The sequence below is a fragment of the Corapipo altera genome, unplaced genomic scaffold (assembly GCF_003945725.1).
Source record: "Corapipo altera isolate COAL_440 unplaced genomic scaffold, ASM394572v1 45, whole genome shotgun sequence".
Lineage (NCBI taxonomy): Eukaryota > Metazoa > Chordata > Aves > Passeriformes > Pipridae > Corapipo > Corapipo altera.
Window position 1 is genome coordinate 7,699,119 of NW_020884877.1, and position 27,003 is coordinate 7,726,121.

General features: G+C 39.4%; 1 protein-coding gene across 5 annotated transcripts in view; it reads left to right on the top strand.

The window, feature by feature from the left end:
• The window catches only part of CARF (calcium responsive transcription factor), a 57,959-nt gene extending 31,345 nt beyond the window's left edge, over positions 1-26,614 (top strand). Inside the window, exons 5-19 of one of the 5 annotated variants that reach the window (XM_027637439.1) lie at positions 2,713-2,834; positions 4,368-4,634; positions 5,749-5,869; positions 8,087-8,216; positions 9,830-9,914; positions 13,864-14,053; positions 17,022-17,142; positions 18,057-18,200; positions 18,650-18,883; positions 19,282-19,444; positions 20,410-20,485; positions 22,677-22,807; positions 23,789-23,845; positions 23,933-24,152; positions 26,479-26,614. In XM_027637439.1, coding sequence (XP_027493240.1) covers positions 4,425-4,634; positions 5,749-5,869; positions 8,087-8,216; positions 9,830-9,914; positions 13,864-14,053; positions 17,022-17,142; positions 18,057-18,200; positions 18,650-18,883; positions 19,282-19,444; positions 20,410-20,485; positions 22,677-22,807; positions 23,789-23,845; positions 23,933-24,152; positions 26,479-26,594 — 1,998 coding nt within the window. In that variant the 5' untranslated portion in view covers positions 2,713-2,834; positions 4,368-4,424 and the 3' untranslated portion in view covers positions 26,595-26,614. Of the gene's footprint in view, positions 1-1,676; positions 1,812-2,712; positions 2,840-4,367; positions 4,635-4,724; positions 4,802-5,748; positions 5,870-8,086; positions 8,217-9,829; positions 9,915-13,863; positions 14,054-17,021; positions 17,143-18,056; positions 18,201-18,649; positions 18,884-19,281; positions 19,445-20,409; positions 20,486-22,676; positions 22,808-23,788; positions 24,153-26,478 lie in introns of those variants that run through there. The other 4 variants (XM_027637437.1, XM_027637438.1, XM_027637436.1 and 1 more) reach the window with 4 other exon arrangements.
• The last annotated feature ends 389 nt before the right edge of the window (positions 26,615-27,003 follow it).

The following is a 27,003-nucleotide window of genomic DNA, read 5'->3' on the forward strand; positions in this document are numbered from 1 at the left end:
CCGAGCCCAGGTGGGGGAACGCGCCCCCCGCACCTGCCCCCCGGCGCGGCGGCACCGGGCCGGGCTGTCCCGCTAACCCCGCCCGGGGCCGCGCGGCGGAGCGGTGTGAGGGGCGCGGGCCGAGGGGGGGAGCCGCCCTCCTCGCCCCTCAGGGCTGGGGCGCGGGGGGCGCGTTCCGGGGGTCGCTGGCAGGCGCTGGAAGGGCTCCCGTGCCCGCCCCTCAGCGGCGCTCTCGGCGCTGTGCCCCGGGCGGGCGGCGGGGGCAGCTCCTCGTGTGGCGCTGAGGGGCGCCGGAGTGGTGGTCTCTGCTTGGAGTAACCCGGGTTGTGTTTTCTGTGCATGTCGAGCGACACACCCACTATAAAGTGCCTGCTGAAAGTAACAAACCCAAGGCGCGGTGGGCTTTAAAAGAAGCTCTAAGTGAGTTTGTGTTTTGGGAGAAGGCTGCTTGTGTGAGGACCTGCGGTGTGCTTGGGTTACGCGTACATTTTTTCCCCACCTTTTTGACAGTCGTTCGTGGCCTCTGGCGAACAGCTGGGCTTTACCCGGTGGTGACTCGGGTTGTGGGGACTCCGCTTGTTGAAGTGGGCAGGTGTTGGTTCTTGTTTTGTGAGACTCTCAAATCTCCTGTATTTCTTAACTATACTTCGAAGATCTAACATGGTCAGCATAAGTGATAAGGGTGCATCTTCCAGTTACTGGTGTTATCTACACAAAAATCTCTTGAGAAACCTTTTAAGTGGAAGCCCCCAGTTCTTCTTAACAGCATCTGCCTGCTCTTCCATGACAGAGATAAGCTAGATCTCAAACCTGGTATAAGTTAATATAAAGCTAATTGTAACTCCTTTACTTAAGATTATCAACTATGCCCTAATTTCCTCCCTGATATGTAGTTCGTGCCCCCGTGAATTTATGCCATGGTTGGAGAGTGGCAGATGCCCTTAGAGGGAACTTTCAGAGAGCCTGTTTGTTTGTATAAATATTTAGGCATTTCTGGACTGCTTATAAAAAGAAACCAGATAAACATCACTATATATTTACCCTACTGCTGTATTTTTTCCCCTGAGCTTTGTTATTAACCATAATAGATAGAGGATATTGGGCTGCTTGGATCATTGGTATGTCCCAATACAGCTGTCCTTGCGTTCTGTTGCCAGGTTCCAACATGCTCAAAGTGTATGCCATTAGTTTATCTCAAAGAACTAAATGTGCTGCTTTAGCAAAGCTGCCATGTCTTCTTTACATCTTCACACTGAGAGGAAATGGTTGAATGATGATGAAATCTAGTTTTCTGTTTGTTTTTTTTTTTTCATTTGCTGCTAACATGCTTCAGGCATCGTAAGTGAAACACCTCATAATTTTTCGCAGATCCAAAGCTCCAAAATATTTGGTAAACGTGAAGTTAACTTCACTTGGAACTTGATTTGGAGTGTCATCACTTGAAAATTCAATGGAAAAATAAATCTGCTTTAGATTAAAGTATTAATATATTGAGCATATGAGCAGCTTAACTTCTCAATGTTGTTTGTATCAGCAGGATGTTGTTTGTATTCAGCTTCAAAAGCCAAGGAGATGAAGATTTACTTTGCCTGTGTCCTTTATGCCTTTGCAAAGCAGCATAAATTTGTGCTTTCAGAGTTATACAGTTCCTTTCAAGTTACTCTCCTGACTTTTACATTCTCCTTACTAAAGCTGTAAATGGTTGAAATACCACAGCCAAGAAGGTCGATCTTGAGGGATTTACTTGTGTGGTGTGGTGAAGAAGAAGCTGGTAGGAATCATGTGCTAATATAACACAGCCTGTCTTTAAAGTAAGTACTGAAGGGAAGAATCTTGAACACCATTCCCTCTCCTTCATCCCAAACTGCAGGAATGAAGTTTTCTTCTATTCAGTTGGGTGTATTATGTGTGTAGTCTAATATATTAGTGCACTTCTAACGTAGGGGCCAAGTTAATTGTCATTTTGTCTCATTGCTTGTGAGTATTTGGGATTGGTCACTGCTTTAAAGGGTGTATTGTGTGCCTGACAGCATCATCCTGTGGATGTGGACAGTTCACTGTCCAATATTCTCTGTTTGCTTGAAGGTTTGTAGTGGGCAACTGAGCCCCTTAAAGCTTTCTTTGGGATAGGAGGTACATCTCTGAAGTGCTGGTAGCTCTGTCTTTTTGTCTTTCATCACTGGATTAATGCCAAATTTTGCTTCAATTTAGGTGTTTTCCTGCCCAAAGCATACTGCTATAGACTAATAATTGTACTTTTATTTCATTTATATGTTGTTTTATAACCCTTTAAAACAAATGCAGTTTACTTCAAGATGTTATGCATGATGGAGTTGTATCATGCAAATTCTGTCTTTTGGTTATGGAAGTAGGTGAATAATGTATTTGTGTGCAGTGCTGGCATGTGTTTAAATATCAAGTGTTCTCTGGATGTGTACGGTTGTTAGTTCAGTGCTTATGGAAATATTTAGATGAAAACGATGGGAGGGTGTATATGTGTTTTGTGTCTGTGTGTGCAATGACAAGTCAAGCAAACTGTCTCATATAAAAGGCTAAACTATACTCCTGGAGCAACACACTGAAGTTTTTCTGCAGCGAGTAATAAAGGGGCAAGGATTTCTTGAGGACTTTGCTGTTAGATTGCAATGGCAAAGAAAACACCTGCAGCAATGTCTTGGCAGAAGGCTGAACTAAACTTCTGGGCTTTTTCAGGTCACCTTGTAATGAAAGAAAATGGAGCTGACCATGACACTGCTATGGAAGGACCTAACGATTTGTTCGTAGGCAGCTGCGATGGTGCAGGAGAGTCCGAGACAAATGATCAGGTTTTCCAGGTGAGGTACGAATGCTTTGTCCTTGTAGATGCTTCCTTTACATCCTCTCTGATGAACTTAAAGTGTTCTATTTCATCAATGCACTGGGGGTTTTATGCTTTATGTTATTACATTGTGTCTTTTAAAAAAGTACAAAAGTTCCTTCCCTTTGATTCTTGCGCCATTCAGTTTTGAACTGATGAGTATCCAGGTGTTTCATGTAATGGCAACCGTCAGTAATTGTATTAATAGATCCTGTTAAAGTGCTGAAGAAAGATGTGTTTTATTGTGCTAACAAAATCCTTCAAAAAAAGAGTACTTGATGACATGTCTTGGAGTAGGAGAGGTTCAGAACACTCGAAAATCCAGTCAAGTTGCTTAGTGACCAGATGTGTCAAATAAGAGTCCAGGGACACAGGACATCTGTGTAAGTATTGGAGAAGGGGAATCTTTTATTTAGCTATGTGTTATCAAATATTGCCAGATATTCCTATTCACGGAGATTTCTGTGCGTGAATGTTCTTCTGCAGAATATTCTTTTAACATAGAATATCATTCAGGTAGTGATTTAGTAGTGTGCTTATGGTCTCTGCACAATGTCTGTAATACAAGTAGTGTCATGTATTTGTTGCTACTTTTCTGGTGTATTTTACGGTTTCAGCACAGGAGATTTATACCTGCAGATTTTTTGACAGGATTATTTAGCACAAATCTGACTTTTATATAAAATTTAGAAACATTTTTCTCCATTCTTTGATTTGTAGTGTGTAAATATCTGTAGTGGGAACGTCAGAGTTCTTTGTGCCATTACTGCAAGAGATATAACAAATTGCAGCCCTTCTTGCATTGGCCAAATGACAGCCTGACGTGTTGTGGTACATAGGGGCTGCCTGTTTTCCATTATTTTTATATGCTTAATGTTTATGTTGTTAGAGTTTCAACAAGGCAGATATCTGAGCCCATGCACTGAAATTTAAAAAAAAATGGGACGTATTATAAGACTTTCATTCTGCAAACTTGATAAGAATTATCTTTATTTTTTTGAGAATTTGAAAATCTGATTCTTGGCCTTGTGCTGTACAATTCTTGAACTTGAACTGGAGATTGTATTGATTTTGCTTCTTCTGTGGTAAAGAATTACAAAAATGTATAGAGATTTTTGTCTTCATAGCTAAATGCATGTATCTAAAAGCCAAGTAGAATAGTATCTAGGATTTCTTTTCGAGTGAAATCAAGTTGGTGAATGTTTTACAGTTTCATTTTTGGTGCAAGTTCTCTCAGTTTCTGGGTAGACTTGAGGTATTTTTAAGTGATAAGTGGTTTTGGGGAGCAGATTTCGAGCAGAAGGGGTTTATTCTGCCCTTAGTAGAGAGGGTTTGTTCTGGGAAGCAGGAATATGAATACTTTTTCAGCTTGGAAATGGAAATCAGAAGTAGAACTGCTAGTGTTAGCCTCTTGACCAGAAGGACAAAAACTCCCTCCAAGTATACAACACAGCACGCTGCTTTTAAATGTTCTTTTCCCTTTCTTTTTTTTTGTTTTGTTTCCTAACAGAAGTTGCTACTCAAAGTACATTTTACCATTTCTCCTCTGTGAAGGCATCTAACGTGCATGGATTCCAGGGATCCATTGTTTGGCCAGAGTGACTCTCCTGCTGCCTTGCCCATCACAGTCCACCTCTTAGGCAGTTCTGCATCCTCGGCTGTGCCAGCACGGTCACCCCAGCCACGGGCTCCCTCTGCAGAGGAGTTCCAGCTGGCAGACCAAACCAGGCAGCCTCTCTGTGAGCTGCAGCCCCCAGGAGGGCCCAGTGCACCCATGGTGAGTGTGTCTGAAAACAGGGCTGGTGGTGTGTTCACAGAGGAGGGAGCCCTTTGAAGAACTCTCTTACGTGCTGCTTGTTTGTTTTAGCAACAGCTGATTCAGACTTTAGCAACAAGGTGAAACTTTTCAGTGGTTCAGTTCATGCTTCAGTTTCCCCCTCTCAGGTAGGCAAATCCTTCATGCTCTTCAGCCATTACTAATAATAAACAACAACTTAACGTCTTTTGCCATTGTCAAACCTGGATGCTGTTGTGTATGAGATCTCGTATTTCTACTGCTGCTGCATTCTCTATATTCCCTGGATAAGTCTTTCTCTTTGTTTTTTCTTGAGGGATGGGAACATCAGCAATAAGCTAACCCATTATATTTCACATTCACCCTCACCCCGCAATTAATTTGCTTCAAACATTGCTTTGTAATTTGTAACAGCTGTTTTGTAAAAAGGTAACTCTTACCTAGAGGCCTTGGTTGGCATGTATTGTGCTGTCACTAAAGACACTTCACCCATTTAAAGTGTAATTAATCAGAAACAAGATGATCTTTTATGTTACTCTAGGTTTTGTAACATTGTTGGGAACAAGTCCTTTATAGTTAACATCATAAGGAGTTATGTTTTTCGAAATTCTAGGTAATTTAATTTGTATTTTTGTAAGTCCTGGAGCTTTTCTTCTATCTGCTTTTGCATGAAATACTGCCCAGAGAGGTCAGTTTCTCAGAAGTAAAGGTCAAAATTTTTACATGTTATGATTAATTTTGCTAGTCTGTGAAAGGGGTTACAGTGAATCCAGCTATGAGTGGCTTTCAGGTTTTTCATAGCTTTGATAACAGTATTGTAAATTTCAAATAAATGTGTAATTCATTTTAGAATCATGTAAGGTGGTGGGTTTTTTCCTTCCCTTAATTTAGTTAAAGGGTTATTTTAAAAAGAGAAAAGTAATTTTAAGAAATTGACAGTAAATAGGCAGTTTTCTTATCATGTGAAACGAAGTTAATTTATAGGCCCTAATTCCAACCAAAATGTTTCCTGTACTCGTGATAATCAAACCCAGTCATGCTGCATGATCGCCATACAGACAAGTGCCATTCCTGCTTTTATGTGATTACCTTACAGATGATTGTTGCCAGCCAGTCAGAAAATGGACAGGTGCTGCATGTCATTCCTTCTGCTCAGCCAGGAGTGACCCAAGTGATTATTCCTCAGGGTCGGCTTCTGGATGTGACCAGCACACAGGGTGAGTGTGTGGGGCTTGAGGGTGTGAATTCCTGAGTGCATCCTGCATGATCTCTTCTTGAGCACCTTCTTTGTGTGTGTTTCCTTTCCTTAGTCAGCTGTGAGACAAAATACATCCTGAATCTGCTTTCTGATTATGAATCTGGCACGCCACACACCACATTTTCTGTTGGGCAAAAACCTTATGAAAAAAGAACTATTATGTCCCCTTTCAGAAGGATATGTGATGGGTAGATTGAGATATCAAACAGAGTTGTTTCTTGCCTTATTTAGCATTGATAAGGATGTTTATGCTGTCAGACAGCTGTACTATCAGCTTCAAATTTTCACTGTCTGTTTACTTCATTTTGAGTGAAGTAGTTAATTTGTGTAGTGCAGAAAGGCCAGGATGACATTAATTCTTCTGTTCCAGAAATCACTGGTGATGATGCATCTTTTGTGAAGCCAGGAGTGAATTGCCTGGTAGAAATTCAGTTCCCAGTGAAGGAAAATGAGATGTAACTTTCACTTTGTTGCAATATGATAACTGTCACATTTTAAGTATGAGGGGAGATGTACAACTAGAAGTGCAAATTTTAAGGTTTTCTCTAGAAAATGGACATACTAAGATCTCAAAGTATTGATTATCTGCAAGCCTTGCTGGATGGCAAAATGCTGTGTACTAGTTTGCATTCACAGAGGTGAGAATGCAAAGACTGAGAACTAGGTGGTCACATTTTGTTAAACTCTCAAAGGTTTTTTAAACTTTTTTCATTCTCTCTATGAAATTCTCAAAATGCGAGCAGTAGTTAAGTGTTCCCGTGGAATGATAGCTCAAAGGTAGGACTAGAGTCCTGATGCTGGGTGGATAGAAGATTTGGGATTCAAGTCATGATCCAGCCCTTTTCACTTACAGCTGGAGTGTAGTTCCATGACCTTGCATTGAAAGGCTTGTTCCTGCCCTAATGGCCAGCCTTCCCTCCCTTTCCTGCTCCTGCAGGGATAAGACCACTGTTTGGTTACAGCACAATCTTATATTACTATAAAGCTGACTGTGAGCCTTTAGTGCTGAAACAATTGCTGCTACTGTTTGTAAGCACTGTGTTGCAATGCTGAATAGTATCTTTGTGTTGCCATTGTTCATCCTACATGAGGCTCTGTGTCATAGTGTGTGAATACAAGTTCTACAATAGTGGTACAGGGGGTTTTGGTGGGATTTTTTTTGTTTTGTTTTTCCTAGAGACTTACTGTATAAAAGACTTTGTAGTTATTTGATCTTTAGCAGACAGCTGGAAGACTTGTCAGTGGTTTACTGTGGAGATTAAAGGGCAAGGAGAATGGTCTGTCAGCCCTTGAGTTTCTCTTGTCTGCACATGGTGGTAATGCATGAAATGGCACAGGCTCCAGTGTAGCCTGTAGTGTCTTAAGGGCATGTCTGTGTAGGAGGAACCAGTGCTTTGAACCAGAGTGGTGGTAATCTGAGTGCACATGTACAAATCTTCTCATAGAGCTTTCTAGTGGAGTGATTTCTGTGCTCTGTCAATAGCTTATCACTGTCTCTCGGGATGGGGGAAAGAGGCTTTCCTAACTGAAAGGGCAAAAATCCCTCATCTAAAGAGACCTTGTGTTTTTTTGTTGAGACCAAAATATCGACTGTCTCCTTTCACAGTTTTCCATTATGTTTTTGTTTAACTGTACACACAGGCTTCAGTCTAACAGTAATTTTTGGCTTATGGATTCCTCCTTATTACCAAGAAAGGCTAAAACATTTGCTCCAACAGCATGTCAGATTCAATTATAAGAGGCCTGTTTTTCTTGTTTAAGTGTTCTTTACTAAGTACAAAGCAGTATCATTGCCTCATTTTTTCTTATTTTAAAAGCAGCCAGTGTGTGATTTGCAGCTGAACAAAATAGTTGTGCAATCCTGTATGGATCTGTGGAAATGTAAAGCAGAGTAATTTACAAGTTGTTCTCATTATTTGCTTTGCTGTGGAAGGATTAATTAGCAGTAGTGTGATTACCAAAGTCCTTGAATACAAGTAGCCTTATCAAGTGTATCTGCATATGTGTGCCTGGAGTTAGAGTACTGATTCACAACTATTCAACTACTTTATCATCTATGAAACTTCTTTCATATGTCAAAAGGCTTGCTTTTCCAAACGTGAGGTTTAGTCATAGCTGCCTGTTTCCCTATTCTTTGTTCAGTTATTAACCAGAAGACTGTTTTATTTTTGTAAAGATGCTTCAGAAGAGAACTGTGGTGACGGGAACCTGCAGACCGTGGTGGTGGCTGCTATAGCAGACAGTGCAAGCAGTTACATTCTACATCCACAGGCATCTCTCACTGTATCGAAAAAAACAACCACCAGGTAGGTTGGGAGTTAAAAGGATGAACAATCACTTTGATTCACTGTTAGCACTGTCTTTTTTTCTTGCAGTTTTGATTTTGCAATGGTTATCACAAAATTACCATGGAATGGAGGTTACGAACCCTTAGTGTTAGTGAGTGATGTATAACTAACTGGGCTTTCAGGCAGCTTTTGTATGTGCCAGAGCAGGGGAAAAAGCAATTAAAGTACCTGTATTCTATTCCCTGTATTCCAGACATAATTGAATATATTCTGACTGGAGTGCTGGTGGGCATTTAAAGTAACACAGTGCAAATTACTGAAATTACTTTCAGTAAACGCTGTTACTGCCAACCAGAAGTTGAATGTGATCCAGTGAGGGAACTGCAGGGAAAGTTGATGTTTGAGGGAGAAAAGTTTCTTGTAGGAGTGTACTAAAACCTATATAAACCATCCTCCCTCAAGAACAGTTGATTGTAGAGATTAATTTTTTAGATAGAGGTTTCAGTAGTTGGCGTTAACTGTCGAGAGCCTGGTCTTTGTTCTCTGGATAACTTCTGTGGTTTCCTTTGGTAAAATATGAGAAAGTAGCTGGTAACAGTGTATTTTGGTGAAACACTTAGACAGGCACATTGATTAACAAAGCTTCTGAAGTTAATTAGTTGTTAGGGTTTTTTTTTAACTTGATATCCACCTGATTCTCTCCCCATGCTAAATGTTGCCTACTGTTTTAATTCCTGAATACTTTGGAATTCTTTTTTGCTTTAAAAAACCCTCAGAACCTCAAACCAACCAAATAGAGCAACAGCAGCAAAAAAACCCACAAACAAAACAAAACAACCAAAACCCCCCCCCGATTACAACAGAAAAACTCCCAAAGAAGGTGTTTGCTCTGTGGACTGTAGGCTGGCTTTGCACTGGTTTATGCTCTTCAGAAATTGAAATGTGGAAAAGATTAGAGTAATCTCACTCCAGCACAAATTATATGTGTTCATGAAACATGTAAAATGAAGAGAAACAGTTTGTGAATGGATGTTGAGAACACAGACTGTACATGCCAGAAAAATAATCCTGGAAAGGAGGCATATTTTTATAGACAGGAGGTGATGCACCTGTTTTGGAATAATAAACATTGAGTAGGCATTGTTTCTGGCCCAGGATTTAAGGAATGGAGAAACTAGGTGTGTACTTAAAATAGTTATTGGAGTTGTTTTTCAGTAATTTAAAATATATTAAAATGTGCAGTGTTTGATATTGGGTTTAGTCTTTAGCATTTTACCATCAGTCTGCATAAGAAAATTATCAAGACAGTCAGCTGATCTATTTCACCGTGTTTTGTCTGTTGTTGTCAAACAACAACACTAAGAATACTGAACGTTTGCAGGTCTTGAATGTAGAAAACAGTGTTTTTTTAAATACTTATATTTATTGTAAATTATTTTAACAATGAAATAGAATATGAAGAAAAGGAAGCCCAGGTTTTTAAAGCACGTTGATACAATATCCATGGTTGGATCATATGCTCTAGGGTTATACATAATACACTGATTTGGTGTTACCTGTAGTTCAGACTAAATTGTTGCTTTCCTGAATGTCTGTAAAGACTTCCATTATATTTTTTTTTGCTTTTTCAGGGTAGTGGAAGATCCTTTTCACGTCCCTCACCAGCCTTTGCCACTAAATACCCCTGCATGGGCACGCTGTCTCAGGAACTGTGAGGTGGGCCACAAAGAATTCTGACTTGGTGTTTTATTATCTAGATCTAAGATAGTGATCCTATTCCATGAAAGGAATAATTCATAGTTGTAGAAGTTGTGTTCAAGCTTCCTGGTATATAGTAGTGGTACTGCTAACACAGTTAAACACATAAAATGTTGTGGAATCCTTTTCTATTTTGAGAATGTTAGAATAACTGACCAGCAACAGCTTCTGAAGCAAAAAATGTGCTGCTGAAAACCTGATGCCTTACAGTGCTGGGAAGAATCATTGTGCACCATGTAAGGACTTGCTTTTGAACTACAGGGCAAACTGTGCTGACCTCTGCAATTATTCATGCTAGTTTGTGTTACCACACAGAAATGAAAATCCATGTGACTGGCCAGTGTCAAGTCTGAGACTTAAAGCACCTTAATGTCAATATTTTATTAAGGATTTCTGGTTTATATATTCTATGTCTTTTTTTTTCTTTTTTGTCCCAGCAGGTTAGGTTACCTGTACTTGTTTTCTCTTTTGTTAAAAAGTTATTCCCTGTGATGGCTTTTGACCTAAACAGAACTTTTCCTTTATTTGCATATTGTTAGGTGTCTACAGAACTGTCCTGATGACTGGATCCTATCAACAGCTAGAATGTATCCTAAGTCACTTAAAAGGAAGGGAGGGGAGAAGGGGAGACTCTTGAGAGTTCAACTACCCCTTCCTCCTGCTACCAGACTCTTCCTGATAGATGTTTATTTCACTTTCTCTTAGTACTTTTTAATAGGAAATCTTATACTCTCTAGCTGCTTCATCTCTTTAGATATCTCTACCACTTGAGTTTTCTCCTATCGACTTGGCCACTGATAACTGGAAATTACCATTGCAGGGACTTAGAAATCAAATTTCTTTCTAAGTATCCAATTAGAAATAATTTTTAAATATATTAATCTCTTCCTCTTTTTATATACCATATATTTCATACAAATGGTACTGTCCACTCTTATATCCACTTAAATGTTAAGAGATCAGAGAGTTATTAGCAGGAATTCTTCCATGGTGGAGACACCATTTTCGTAGAATCAGTCTCTTAATTCAGTTGGCCAGTTAGTTGGTAAAGTTCACTAAACTGTGTTTTTAGCACTATGTGGTGCATACTTTCTTATCTTAACATCCATATGGCTTATCTGAATCATTTATTATTGTTTTCATTTTATAGGAGGACTTGTATTATGATCTACTTTGTCTGTCTATTACAAGAAATTTCACCTGCTCTATTTAAAATTCACAGCAGCATTTATAGGAGAGTTCTTATTTTTATAGAACAGGAAATAGAAATATTATCTGTTTGAAGTGTTCTGAGGACATAAACATCTGCTTCTGCTGTTCAGCAGAACTGTTGCCTGTCTGCATTAATCCTCCCTGATCCACTGGAGACTGCTAGGATGTATGTACCTTTCCATGGGCACAGATGAGAGACAATGGGATTTTGGGGTGTCATTTATCTTTCAGGTGTGACTGTCTTACATATTATTCTGTTACTAGTGACAGAATTGCGGAGTCCTACTGGAACTTGGAGGGGTGCTGGTAAATCTGTCAACTCACAGTTCCACTCTTGCAGTTGCTTGCCAGAATAGAGACAAACAGTGCTGAGGTCTGTGTGACTTTAACAGAAGATGTCAGCAGGTGAAGCCACTGCACCCTAAAGGGCAGTGACTCCTTTGGTAATTAGTACTACAGGTAAACACAGAGAGTAAAAGCTACAGTTAACCAAATTAACACTAAGCTCTGTGTTTGATGTTGATTCCCTGACTGCCTTGAAATGTTCAGCTTACACTTGCTGTATCTAAACAGCCTCTGGTACCCTGCTGCTGTTATTTCACTCAAGGAAACTGCAGTTTTGATCTATGTACTTTAGTGTAAGCTTTTATGTACCTTTGCTGAGATGAGGCCAGAGGAGAGAAAAGGAACTGCTCCTTTTTTTGGGTTTGAACCTCGGAGTGAAAGGGTTGGAGAGTATCTGATTACTTCAAGGTAATTACTTTGTTAATAAAAAGTGAATTTAAAACCAGCTATTTTCAATAACCTACTTAGTTTTCAGTGGTGTGATCAGAATGCATTTCCAGCATGTATCAGCATACTGAAATAAAGTGTAATTATAAACTGCATTAATTAACTCTACAAAGCTAATTTATTTGTCTGAAGCAGATGGTCTCATTTGTTGATTTTTTTCCTTACTTGCAAAGCTCACAGAGAGCAGGGATCTTATGTGCTTATGATTTTCTTCTTGTCCTCCTCCTCCCCATCACCAGTTTAGGGAAAATGATCTAACTTGTGCAAAAGTAAAACCAGAATAGGAGACCTTAACTGTTATTGCTACTTTTCTGGCACAACAGTTTTATCAGTCTTCTCATCTCCTTAGAATAAGGTCAATGTCCTATTTATAGTGACAAGTGTAAGATAACATTAAAAAAACCCTGGTTGTGCAGTATTTATTGTGTGGAGTGGTGCTGTAATCCCTGTTGTGAAAGGCAGCATCCCAGGTTTCTGTAAGGAAGGTAGTTCTGGTACTTCTCAGACTGCTTTGCTTCTCCTGGATTTTTCAGACCAAGTTTTGGACAGAAATGTTATTTTTAACTTCTAAGTAAACAATTGCTGACCTCTCTAGCTCTGCACAGCTGTGTGGGTGCAGCCTGTGCAGACTTTAACTGCTGGAGCAGTGTGCTGGCAGAGCAGGGGGTGCTGAAGTGTCAGCACCTCGTGGCTCAGAGTGACTCACATGCAGTGGACACACAGCCCTCAGTGTCTGGCCTTGTGCTGGCAGCAACACTGTGCTGGCCCAGTTCATTCACAAGATCTTTGTTGGTTCTTGGTTGATTTAGGTTTTGCACAGACATTTTGGTTTTCTTAGATGACTGAGGCAGGTTTTAGGCAGATGTCACTAAAGTATCTGTGCAATAACAGTTTTGTAGAGACACCATTGCTGTTTTTTTTGTCAGTATTACTTAAACATCTGTCTGCTCTGTCACTGAAGGTGGCAAAAGAGTTCCATCAGACTTTGGTACTCATTCAGAGTGTGTTTGTCCCACAGACTGAGCTGGCAAACTACTCTGGGTGTTACTTACAGCCGGTTGCCCAACCTGTCCCTGAGCTGCATATGAACAGAAGGAAGCATGGCATTCTGAATTTGGGTGGAAAGTTCTCTGTCCCAGTAGTTTTGCTGATAGCTGGCTGGCCCTGGTAGACCAGCACTGAACCAGCTGTGATGGCACTGAGTAGCTGGATAACTACTTGGAGTCTGGTTAGATGCAGTTTTTGTGGAGTTGCCAAGATTGTAGCAGAGTTCATTGCAACCATCATTGGTTTGCACATGGCAGATCTGGTATAGTATGTTTCTGTGTAATGTTGAGAATCAAGAGTGCATTGAAGGCTGGGAGAGATATTATGTGAGACATTCCATTCAAAGTTAGTGCACTAAGTGGGTGAGACAGATACTGGTGGTATAAGTGGGTGTATTCTGCTCCAGTGCAGTGGAGCATGTGTGTGTTGCAGTGCATGCACGCACAATTATTAGTGGTTCAGAGATTCTCTGTGGCAGTCAAGTGAAAAACTTCATCTAAGGCAAATTTGTGTAGGTGGTGACTGTACCCAAAGTGTGTACTGGGGGGAAACCACAGGAGTGAAGTTGTCCTATGGAAATCAGAGTTGGCAGTAACTGTAACTGTGTCAGGGGTTCTTGGTGTTCTTAGGGTCTTGGGTGGCTGACAAACTCCTGACCTCAGTGGAGACCGCTCTGGTGTTAGATCCTATGTTAAATCTCTGTGAGGTACTAGTGTGGGGACAAAAAACATGAAACACCAAAAATCTGGGCCTGTGTTCTCACCTGCCAGAGTCCCTGACTGCTTTTGTTTTCTTGTGTAATGTTCAGCAGTCAGCTGGGTGAATAATGCTATTATTTCACCTCCTTTCCATGCAGAAAATTGGGGACTCGTACCGCGGCTATTGTGTGAGTGAGACAGAATTAGAGAGTGTTCTAACGCTACACAAGCAGCAAACACAAAGTGTCTGGGGGACACGCCAGTCTCCAAGCCCAGCCAAACCCGCCACACGGTTGATGTGGAAATCTCAGTATGTCCCATATGATGGGATCCCCTTTGTCAATGCAGGTAACTAACTTTTATTTTAATAACTACTTTCGAAATTTCAACCTCAGCTTCCAACTGGCCATAAAGAGGAGTCTTTATGTTGTTCCTTAGTGTTGATAAAGTCAAGGCATAAACATAAAAAAGGAGCAGCTTGGGCATTTCTGTGACACAGTCTGAAGGAGTTTGTTTTCTGAAACAAGAGGAAACATGTTTTTTGGGTTTTTTTATATTTCGTTGTGATTATTTCCTTTTGTCCTTTAGGAATTAGTTAAGTACTGTTTGATGGGGGTTCATGTGATGAAATCTTTAGGTGGAGGTCCCATCTGCTCTATTAGGACATGAAAATGCTCATAAGGGTAAGAGCTTGTTCGCTTATTCTTGCCTAACTTGAAGATCTTTTGAAGAGTTTATTCCTCAGGAGTCAAGAAACTATTTAAGTTGCAACCTTTAAAAAAAGTAAATAAATTTTAAAAAGCAACCAAACAAGACAAACATCAACATGCCTCAGCAGACAGATTTTTTTTTTTTTAAATGAACATGAAGACTTCATAGGTTGGTAATTACATATTTAGCTCATGCAATGTTATGCGTTACTAAGAGTTAATTTGGATATAAAATGAATGGGCTTTAATTGTTACATAGAGAAAATGACTGGCAGGAATGTAGGTTATGTGCTTGGGTTTTTTCTTTTTTTTTTTTTTTCCTTGAAAGTTACTGAAAAAGTGAAGTATTAGCACCAGTTTTAAAGCTTCAACCATAAGCTGTGAGGTAAAAGAAAACAAAGTCAAAGCAACTCACACTTTTTTTTCCCCAACATGCATATGAGACATCTTTAGTTTCCTCTCAGACCTGCCTGATAAATGAGTTGCCCCGCAGGAAAATATTTACAGTAAAAAACCACACACTTTTTTTTTTTTAAAGATGTAGGCTAATGGAAACTCAGATTATTAAATTGTAATATTTTTTGCTTTGCTCAGACCCCCAAACAGACATTTATGTTTCAAATGTGTTGTCTTTCCAGTGCATTTAGGTTTGGGTTATAACTCGTCTATGAAGAACATTCATTAAAATCCTTTTCACCTGTAGAGCAGAGGCTGTAAATATGATTTACTGAACTGCACTTCAGATCCCAGATAACTGAATTCTGAACTGTGCAGGACAAAGTGTTGTTCTTGAGGAATTTATCCTTTCTGCAAAAGTGGATCTAATCTGTAATAGCTTTCTTGCTGCACTTCTGCAGCTATGGGGAAATAGAGAGAAGCTGGGTAGCTCCCCATGGTATAAAGCATGCACTAATCATCAAAATCTTGATTGTTATTTTTAGTGAGAATTTTGGATAGTTGAAGCTTTTGTTAAACAAGGTCCCTATCAAACTGGTTTTGAGATTCAGTTTAGCAAAGACTAGTTTAAAGCTGTTGAAGTCTTTTCAATCCTGAAATTTACATTTTAAGTTTGTATGTTAAAATGTTTGTTAATGCTTGATTGTTAAAAATGAGACAAGATATATTTGTTATACATAATTAGATTTTTTTGCTTTATCTTTTTAATGTCCTTTATTGCCCTGAGGCAATAAATCATTTGATATCTTATGGAAGCAGATTATGTTCCTGTTGTAATACTTAAAAAGGTTTGGTTATGTCACTTGTGCTATAGGCAACTGCTTGCCTGACAAATAAAAGGTAACTAAACATGACATGGAAGAAATTTGGAAAACGTTCCCTTCTTGACTACGTTAATACTTTGCTTGTTACCTCTTTTTTTAGAGGTCTGATTGCAATTCACTTACTTCAGGTTTAGAGCAAAGCAGCGTTTGTTTAAGTCTGTCTGGTTTTGTGTGGGTATGCTGCACTGAAACTCTGTTTTTTGGCAGTTAAGATAGCTCTGACTTGCAGTTAAGAATTTATGGGACAGGCTGGTCTGAAGTGTTGATTTAAGCCGGGGGGCTGGAAATGGCTGCTGACCTGCTGTCGTGGTTTAACTCCAGCTGGAAACAACCACAGAGCTACTCCTTCTTTCCTCCTGGTGGGATGGGGGAGAGGATCTGAAGGGTAGAAGTGAGAAAACTTGTGGGTTGAGATAAAGGCAGTTTAGAAGGTTAAGGAAAAGCTGTGCCCACAAGCAAAGCAAAATAAGGAATTCACTCACAACTTCCTATCATCAGGCGTGTGTCCAGCCACCCCTAGGAAAGCGGGGCTCCATCACCTCTAATGCTGACTTGGAAAGACAAATACTATCCCTTTGAATGCCCGCCTCTTCCTCCTTCTTCCCCCAGCTCTGTACGCTGAACATGAGGCCATATGGTATATTCCATACCATATGGTATATTCCATACCATATCCCATGACTTTGGTCAGTTTGAGACAGCTGTCCTGGCTGTGTCCCCTCCCAGTTTCTTGTGCCCCTCAGCCTCTTTGCCTGTGGGGTGCAGTGAGAGGCAGCAAAGACCTTGACTCAGTGTAAGCCCTGCTCAGCAGTAACTAAACATCCCTGTGTTATCAGCACTGTTTTCAGCACAAATCCAAAACACAGCCTCGTACTGGCTACTGTGAGGAAAATTAAAACTCAGTCCCAGCCAAAACCAGCACACGTTTGATTTCAGCTGTGAATTTTCTCTGGTTTTTTGGGGATTCTACTTCTTTTATGTTTATTACCACCATTGTGCTCCTTTGGTAATTTTCTCATCTTATAAAGTATTGGTGTTCACCAGGGCAGAATCTCATATTTTGCCTTCACATATGTTGCAGGAGTGTTATGAGGTGTAACAGGTTTGAGAAATGCATAGTAAATGCTCTGTGTTCTTGCATGCTGTGAGAGAAGCATTTGCACTGCATTTGCTTGCTACACCTAAGCATTCTGTCTTCTGAACAGTCCGATGGCAAACAGAAATGTTCTGTTTCAGAACTCTCATCTCTTCTGTAGTTATTGTTTTACTGTTAAAAATTCAGTTATTGCTTGAATAAATATAGAGTGAATTGCTTTCTGTTTCCAGGAAGCAGAGCCATTGTAATGGAGTGTCAATATGGGCCAAGGAGGAAAGGTTTCCAGCCCAAAAAAGCTGGTGAGCAGGAAAGCACCTCTGGCCATCTGTACAAAGCCACTTGTCCAGCAAGGTATGAATTATCTATAAAGCTGTAAGAGTGATTCAGCATCCTAAGAAAGTGTTCTTTCTGTGAGTTGGGACAGAGCACTCTTTTGGGGTGGTAGCTGATACTCTCTGCTGTAGCTCTTGCTTCATCTCCTTGGGAACTTGAGGTCAATACTCATTTAGAGATAAGGAGGAAATGCTGTCCTGTTTGACTCAATAAGGCTGAGATCTGATAGATTGCCTGGATGCAAAGTAGCAGCACATCACTATATGAAATAGAAGTAAGAATCATTATCTACCTGAGCATTAGTAAGTTATTGTGATGTCCTTTAGCGAGCATTTCGGGTCATAAAACTTTTTCATATTATTTATTGTTTTTTCTTCAGGCTTTTATTTGCATTGATATCAGTCAATCAGCCTAGTTTAGCACATATCCTGTGTGCTGAAGACGTTACAATTCTTCCTGTTCACTGAGGAGTTTCCCCTTACCCAGCACTAATGGGTTTTTTTCCTAATCCTTGAGCATCCTCCTGGGTGCTCGTTCAGTTTTTACTGATTTAAGAGTGTATTTACTTCAACAGTTGTAGCTAAGTATGTATGTGCTCAATTCTGCACAGCTGGGTGAACTGCAGTCTGTTCACAAATGGTGTGTGCTTTTACTATGCTGAGAGACAGAGGGTTTTTTCTGAGGAGCAAAATCACACTGACTGAGCGGCTGCCAGACCAGAACAGAAGTGTGTCTGTATGCATTCACCTCTATTGAAGTGTCTTTAAGAATTCTACAGTTATTTTAGAGGCTCCTTCCTCCCTGCATCACTCTGCTCAAACTTCTATTCTAGTGTCTGATATGAAGATGGGGATTTTACCTTTCCCTTCCCAAGGACAAAGTATACTGATGGAGAATTTTTTTTTTATTCCCCCTGCCTTCTGCCTTGGCAGAATCTATATTAAAAAGGTTCAGAAGTTTCCAGAATACAGGGTTCCTACTGATCCTAAAATTGACAAGAAAATCATAAGAATGGAGCAGGAGAAAGCATTCAACATTCTGAAGAAGAACTTGATAGATGCTGGTGGTATCCTCAGGTGAAACCTCCACTTTTTTCTTTATTTTCACAAATGAATCAAAAAAGAGCAATGTTTTGCTAGGTTTGCTTTATTTTTTACTTAGTCACTTATTAAGGCTTTTGATTAATATCAATAGTAAAAAAATCCCACAATGTCAGTAAGACTCCTGTAGCTCTGAAGTATTCATTTGGTAAATGTGTTAAGCACCAAGTGGTGGAACTTCAGCAGGTGTTTTCATGCAGATAGAAATAGGTGTATTATTGGAGGGTTTGAGCTAGTTTATTTTGCATTGAAAGGTGTGAGAGGGCCGTGAGTTGTGAAAGACATTAGGGCGCTGAGTTCTGAAAGTGTCAAAATTTACATTGCTCTAACTAGGTTGTTTGTGGTTGTCAGGCTGTTCCCCTAAGACACCAAATTTTTTGCCTTTGCTTGAGAATTGTGTGTATAAACTCTTTCTTTCTTGCTAGGTGGTACGTACAGTTACCCACTCAGCAAGCTCACCAATACCATGAAATGGAAACGTCCTGCCTCCCTCCTTCACCCTCCCATTTTCCTGTGTCTTCTCCTGAGGAGGAGGAGGAGGTTGTTAGAGATGAGAACTGTGCTCTGCCTTCTCGACTTCATCCTCAAGTGGCAGACAAGATCCGAGAACTGGTGTCTCAGGGAATAGAGCAGGTCTATGCAGTGAGGAAGCAACTAAGGTACAGAACTGTCTGGAATGCTCTCAGTCTGTAGTGCTGTATCTACTCATGCATTTGATTAGTTTGGTTTGCAACTAAATGGTTGCAAATGCTGATGCACCACTGGGTGTATTTCCCAGATGTCATGAGACTGTTTTTCCCAGCTTTTATCTTCTCTTTCCATAGTGTTGTTGGTAGCCACCAAGAGCTGCTGTACTCTTTCAATATACTTAAATAAATGGGGATTTTAAATTCCAAACTCTGTAGCAGATGCACAAGGAACTGGCAGAAGATCATCTAGCTTGTTTTTGTCTTGTCATTGCAACAAGGGGACGGAGAAGGTAGTGGTGTCTCTAACAGAGGGAAATAGCACAGTGTATTTAAATATGCATATTTGAATGTCCTTTCACATGTGACAGAAAGTATGTGGAAAGAGAGTTATTCACACCTGATGAAGTGCCAGAAAGACATAATCTGTCCTTCTTCCCCACTGTGAATGACATCAAGAACCACATTCATGAAGTACAGAAGTCTCTAAGGAATGGAGAGATGGTGTATAATTCAGAAAGTATCCCAGCAATGGTATGTTAACCTTTGTGTATCTTTCTGATTATTGGAGTTATACTAGAACTATTGTTTTTAATTTGTACCATTTTGCTGTATTTCTTTAAAAATTCTCTATGACTTTATATTTCCAGCAGCAATATTTTCACTGGAATCTCTGGCTGAGCACAGTTGGATTAAATGTGAATAAAACCTTCTGACCTTCTTCAGTATTTATCTCATCAGCATTAGATTGCTGTTATTTGATTGACAAGTTATACGATACTAGCACTTCATAATGCCCATGAACTGGAAGCCATGTGGTGTAGAAAAATTGGCTTATGGCAGAAAATTTTATTCATGTCTTTGTCATCATCTATTTTGAAGAAGTTACTACTACTTTTCCATATCTGAAAAAATGGGGGTGAGGTGTGTCTGAGGTGCAGTCGAAATTAAGGCTTACATGACATTTTGAATGTGTAAACGCTCTTTATAGCAGGTGAAGTAAGCTTGAAGTCAATACTTCTGAATGCTCAGTAACTCTCAGATGTTTCTTAATTTTCTCCCACGTATTGACTCATAAAGGACACACAGTGATCCTAGTTTTCCCAGTTATGAGTGTGACTACTAAGAAACTGCTGATTTAAAATCAGTTTGACAAACTCTTCTGTTAAATCATGCTGTGTCATCAGTCTTTTCCTTCTCCCCATACTGTTGTGGTCCAGGTGAGTGAGTGTTCTTGTTAGTTAGCCTAATGGTTTGACTGTTTTCTATTTTAAAGTCTTTAAACTGTCATGAGCAGACTTCAGCCTTCCTGATATAGTGTAATGTTCACAGTATTTTTTTTTTTTTGGTAAATCAAGAGTTCCTAAAACGCATAGTTATAAGAAAATATGGAAGTGTAGTTTTAGACATTGTTTTCCTACAGGTCCTGTATTGAGCCTGTGTTCCTGCAGTAGACAAGCTTGTACCCTTTCTGAGAACTGAGATCTTTTTCCTTTCAGCTGCAATGGACCACAGACAGTGGGAATGTCCTCACAGAAACAGTGACTGTTGCGTTTGCCTCACCTCCTTCAGATGGTAGGACTGTATGGATAACTTAGCTGTCTTCAAATGTGTTTTATTAGCTATGTCACAGAAGTTCAGTTTTATTCCAGAGAAATTGCTGCCATGTTCTGTCACTCAGCTGAACTTAAGAAGGATTATATTGTCATAACTATTTTCATTTGCTTTTTTTAACTATTTGACTGCGTGTGTGGAAAAATATGTAGTCATGATGTTGTTGGAAGAAGTACTAAAATAATGAATTTGGCTTTTATTTAGCAGCCTCAAGCAATTAAAAATTTTAATGGGATGGTTGTGTGAAAAGAACATTTTATCTTGGATGAAGATGCTAATAACACCTGTCAAGAGAATTAAATTAGGCTCAGCTTGAACAGTTTCCCTCTTTTATAAGAAAGTCTTGTTTTTTAGGAAAAAAGAAATTTGCAATGTGAGCAGACTTACTGCAGTTAAGCTTGCATGCCTGTGTTAATATTGCTATTACTGTGCTCTTATGGAGAAACACAGAATAGTTGTGCCCTCAACAGCTGTGATAGAGCTCAGCAGGATGACTTTTGGTATGAACTGAGTGCTGGAGAAGGTTCAGGAAGAGACCAATTCTTGGTTTCTTTGTTTTGCACAGATAATTCTCTAAGACAAAGTAGCCTATCAAATGTGTAAACATCCATCCAGTGACATACTGAATTTTACAGCCAGAGAATTGGTTTTGTTTAGTTTTATGCACATGTGCACCAACTCAGTGAAAATAAGCAGATACTCTAATTGCAGCATGTCTTGTCTTCCCTTATATGTATGGGTATGTGTTTGTACATATATCAAACACATGTTTATAATTGTATTACAAGTCTAAGGAAAAAAAGAAGCCTGACTTTCTAAAAATGAGCTCTTATTCACTTTGTGAAGTGGTAGCAAGGGAAAACAACATTGACTTTTATAACTACCCTTTGTATACGGCTTTTTTTAAATTTCAACTTGTGCCAAATGGAGACAACTTTACATTTAAGAAATCAGGCAATAACGGAACTTCTTGTGCAGAACTCCATATCTCCATGGGATACAGCTTCCTCTGCAGTGGGTATATCAGGAGTTGAACTATTAGCTTTATTCCTGGGCATGTTGCTGTAAAATACAACCTGCGGAAAGAACTACCATCTCTTCCTGCATGTGAACATTCACATATGCATGTGGATATTAAAAAGAGCCTAAATATTTGAAGTAGTTGTGTTCAAGGAGATTTATAGAGAGTATCTTGTGGTCAGTTGTGATTAAGAGTTAAGAGTTTGCAGATCATTATGTATGTTGAAAAATGGATCTCCCCTCAGATTGCTGAAACTTTTTCTATGATTTTCTGATAAGAAAGCATTTTGCAATTGACCGTTCTCAATTTTTGCCATTCACCAGACTAATCTGCATTCACAGGGCAAGCTCTTCTTTTGCTGTTATAACAGTGAAACTCCTAAATAAAAGGCTGAGCAATGTCTACTTGTGTCTGCATAAATCTTAACCAAAATATTCTGGATGGCTCAAACAGGAAATGAAATGATCCCATGAGAAGTTTTCTTGCAGAGATTGCTACAAGTGAATCTCAGATTTTACAAGCCTTCAGGAAATGAAGTCCATCATTCTTACACTGAATAAGAATTTTGAGGATATGATGTAATCTGTAGGCTGAAAGGCCTCCAGATAAATGAACTTTTGATGATATTGCATAGAAGTTATGCTAAGATTGGAACAACAAGATTGGAAGGGAGTGGTGAGACAGAAAATTTCCTGTGTAGTTTTTTTTTTTGAAGACAACCTTTTTTTTGATACCTATCTGTTACTGAGCCCTTACTGAGGTGTAGATGTTGTCAAATTATTTGTTTGCTGCTCTGCTAGAAATGTTTCGGCCTTTGTTCTATAACTACAAATTCAAAGCACAGTGTAGGGTGCAATTACTTTGCTCTCAAGAACAGATTTATTGGTGCTTCTGGTTTTTGCTCTGTGTAGATACATACAATCTTCCTACAGTATTGGTTTTTTTTTTCTCATACACAATCCTTTTTCTTTAGCATCCAGGTTCTGCAAAGAAAACAGCATTTATGTATATATATGCCTTCTGTGTATCTATATTGAGATTGAAGGGGGTTGTTTGGTTTGCAAGGGAAACTTTTATTAAATGGGAAGAAGAAATTTTGCCTAACTGTCTGCTTCCTCTCTGGCACTGTAGGGAGCTCAGGAGGGGAGTCAGTCATCACCAAAGCAGAATCCAACCAGAGTGGGGAGTCCTTGCCACCAGAAACAGCTCAACTGTTGTCTTCACTCTCTTCACTTCAGCCCAAGATATTTGCACAACTTCAGGTACAGTCAAGTTGTTTACAGAACGCTGTGCTGGAAGTGCTGAGGGTCGGCTGAGAACAGCAAGTTCCCTCTCAGCTAATCCCAAACACTATCTAGGTAACTCAGGGCTGTGAACTCGGGCATGTCACATGTAACTGTGGTGCAGGGGATCCCACTACCAGCTGCCAACACTTTGTGAAGTTAGGGTCTCTTGTGAAGGCAAAACCAAGAAGATGAAGGTAGTGGGTTTCTGCTTCAAACCCAGTGCCTATTCATTTTCCATATGGTCCAGTCATTTCATAATGAAAATGCTGCAAAACTGAGGGGAGATAGGTCAGTCTTATTTATTCCATTTAAATCCTCCTCCAGACTCTTAAGAAAATATATTGAAGTCCTAAAACTGCTCCTAGCTCAGATCTGTAAACGTCCGGGTTGAAAGGCTAAAGGGTGGAGATAAGAATGTCATGCTAAAAGAGCTTCTTCTAAAGCTCATTTCCCTTCAAAGCTGGCTCTCTTAGCTTTCTTCCCTAACTGCTTTGAAAAGCTACTTTCATACTTCCTGAGCCCCAGTGAAATGCACAATATTTTCCTTAGAAATACAGTCTGCACTATGATGCTATTCTACTTGGGGTTTCCCTCTCTTTCTGAAGACAGCCTGGCTCCACCTCATACTGGTTTTTCTTAAAGCAGTATGCTTAGCATAGATTACCCACATCTTGTTGGAATGGGCAGTATTGGGGAATGGTTTGAAACTGAGTATCAATCCAAAATGAGAGCTTTGTGGTCATAAGCAGTCTTCTAGATGCTGTAAGATACCATTGTCCTAATTGTTTTTAAATACATTTTGAGCCTAGGGTTGCTGGGATTGACTATTCAGAAGAGATTGTGTGTAGGCAGTTGGAAGCTATCCACTTCCAGCACTGCAAAATATGCACTGTTAAATGCAAACTCCTTCTGCTATAAATAAAAATATATATTAGTATTTCTGCCTTCTCTTCACAGGGATTACAGCTGCAGTCAGCATTTACCTCTACAAATGGATCAACTGCCCTGATAGCTGTAAATAACCATTCCCCTCCCAGCCCTGCAAGTCTCCTGGATTCCCTAGGGAGTGCAATAACCAGCCATTCTCTAACACTAAATCAGGGACATAACCTGCAAGCAGGTGCTGGCCTAACGCAGCACGGTGCTGCTGCCTCTGCTTTTGGGACTCCACCTGGCTCTGATCAAAGTCTGGCCACCATGGGCCAGTTGGTACCAGCTGGAGGCGTAAATGACTCCAGAAGCCTGGAAGGAGTCCATCAGATTCTCTTGGGAGATGTCCAGACTATTCCAGTTCAGATTGTTGACAACCACCCAGCGCTTAGTAAGTCGCAGTTTTCTCCGTAAAATGTAAATATAGAAAATAAAGTGGATTTTGTTTCGTGTGGCTTGAAAGGAGAGAAATGTGTTGATAACGGGGAACTCCAGCATAGACTTCTCTCAGCTGATTCTAATTAGTTTTTACTATATTAAAAAGAAAGAAACAAACAAAAAACACAAAAAAAGCAGCCCAAAAAAACCAAAAACCACCAAAAGAAGCCCCAAACTTATCTTTTGCTGCAAAAAGACACTTAGTTTCTTTGACCAAATACCAACTTATTTGTTAAAAACAATGTTTTTGCCAAAAATCCTAGTATTTAGCTATAATTATGATCTCCAAAATATTTTTTTGGGGAAAAATAAAAATAGGAAATAACCAATACTGAATCTAGTTAGAACTCTTTGGAAAGATATATGGGGATTTTGATGACTTCTTTGTTTACACCATCCCAGCAGATTTCTGAAAATTTTTAATAATGTTTTACTAAAATTATGTGGTCATCAATATGCTTTAGAAATGGTCAGATGGAGTTGTATGTAATTGCTTGGAATTTCAAACTACTCTTTGAAAACAGTTTTTAAAAAATACGCAATAAATCCTGTAAATAACTTTCTATCAAAATTGAAGGCTCCTTAAAACCACTGCTAACAAATATCAATAGCCTTTGAATTCTCTGCCATGGAACCTGATTGAGAATGGAAGCTTGCATTCTCATGGACTGATTTTTAATTTTGGGTGAAGAAAACCTATTAGATGTGAACCATACATAGATCAGCACAACGTGGTCTTTTGACTACCCGGAGGGTCTGAAACATTAGCTGTGCAATGCTTTATTATTTCTATATTATCTTTTCTTGTCATCTGTGACTTTTAGAAAGATGACTCGAGTAGTTCTGCAGGAACATCTGGCTAAAGATGTGCTAGATCAGAGCTGCACCTTCATAATGACATAATGATAATTATCTCCATACGTACCAATGACTTCTGCGGGTCAGCAAAACTTTATTTCCTTTTTATTTCTTCATGTATTCTTATCTTTTCATTTTCAGAATATTATATAATCTAATATAAATTAAGGGTACATGAGGAGATATACTGAAATATTTGTTGAATGTGATAATGGGTTATTTTACTGTGGCAGTATTGTCAAAGTAAAATTTAAGAGATTTTCTGCCTGTGGTACTCAAAGGCTTGTGTAACCGGTTGTTTTCCCTTTTAAAACTGGACTTCTTTCCTGAGAAATTCTTTTTTTTCAGGGTAAAATAATTTCAGAGATGTTATCAAATGTTTAACCAATTTGCTCAGTCTAGATGTTGATGCATCTCAAAAATTTTTGTATGTGACAAGTGTCGTAAGTTAATTTTCAGAAGAAACACTATTTTACTCATAAAGAAACGTAATCAAATATAAAATTATATAACTGCAAGAACTAAATTCACTGTTCTTTTGGGCTTTCCTTTTTTCTCTGCTGAAGGTCTCAAACTGTCCTCACCAGCTCAAATCTGGAAGTTGCAAGAATATTGGTGCCTTTTCTAAGTCAGTGGAGGAATTGCCTGTGAAATTTTTGAGGGGTTTTTGTTTGGGTTTTTTTTCCTCCAGAGACAAATTCTTTGGTGAGCAGGTCAAAAACGAGTCTAGACTGAAGGGGGAATAATGCTGCAGACCTTATTTGGAGGAAACACCATAAACTTGAACTTAGCATTTCAGTCAATGTGTATTTCAAGATTTTTTTTCTCTCCTCCATGTCTGCTTACACTTAAGCACACGTGGACTTGGTTAAAATTATCCTGGGTGTTCTGGATTTTCTCATTTCTAAGTGCTAGCTTAAGACTAGGCTATTTCCTGCTAAAATGGGTGTGCAGCCATTGAGAAATAGCCAATCTTGCCTGAAGTGTAAGTCATTCTCTAAATCAACATGCTTTAGAGTTAATTTTTTTCAACAATAGCACCTCCATTTCTCTGTGGAAAAGAAGCTCACAGCAAACCCCAGAAATTAAGATGGTAGCTTTGTTTTTTCCATGGGAAAGAGAAAAGACATTTTGTGTAAAAGTGATTTTATATCTCCAAACATTTTTTAATAAGATGTTTTAGCTATTGTTACTCACAGGGAGCCTTACTGTAGTAAATTCATGTCAACTTGCAATGTCTTAGAGCACAGTAGGTGATGTAACTGGCTGTCAAGCTAAACAGCAGTTAACTTCATATATGCCTTACCCCTATTAACTTGAGTTCCTGAAATGTTTTTCTTTAAAATGCATACAGTTATTGGGGCTGAAGCATTGTCAGTGGAGTTTGAACTTCAGTGTTTGATTTTTGTTTTGTTTTTAAGCTGAAGAAAATACGGAGGGTATTACCTGTGCGAGCCAAGTTAAACAAGAGCCAAGAGAAAAAGCGTTGTCTGTGGAGCCAGATAAAATCAAAGACTGCAATAGTTCCTCACCATAGTTCTTCACCTTCACCTGTGAAGCCTGAAAGGATTTTTCAAATTGGAGAACTCTAATGTCTTGGAAGGAAAGGCAGGTGCTCTCAAAGTCCTGCCATTCTTTTTTAATTGTATTGTGACATTCAGACTAAGCATACTTTAGAGTTGTTCTGACAGAAAGCTGTTTTGATTTGACTGATGTGGCTCACTGCCAATTCCAGGTCATTCAGTTGCCCTGTGGAACACCACCTCTCTCTTCTGTTTCAAGCTTTGAGTAATTTGGGTGCTATCCAAATGGCCCATTTTGGTTAATGTTTCTGAAGGTCTTCCACAGTTTAATTAGAGTGTGGATCACAATGCTGGGTTTGCTTTTTCTCCTTGAGACCCTCGACTGTTGTTGCACTACAGAGACCATAGAATCTGTCAGCTCCA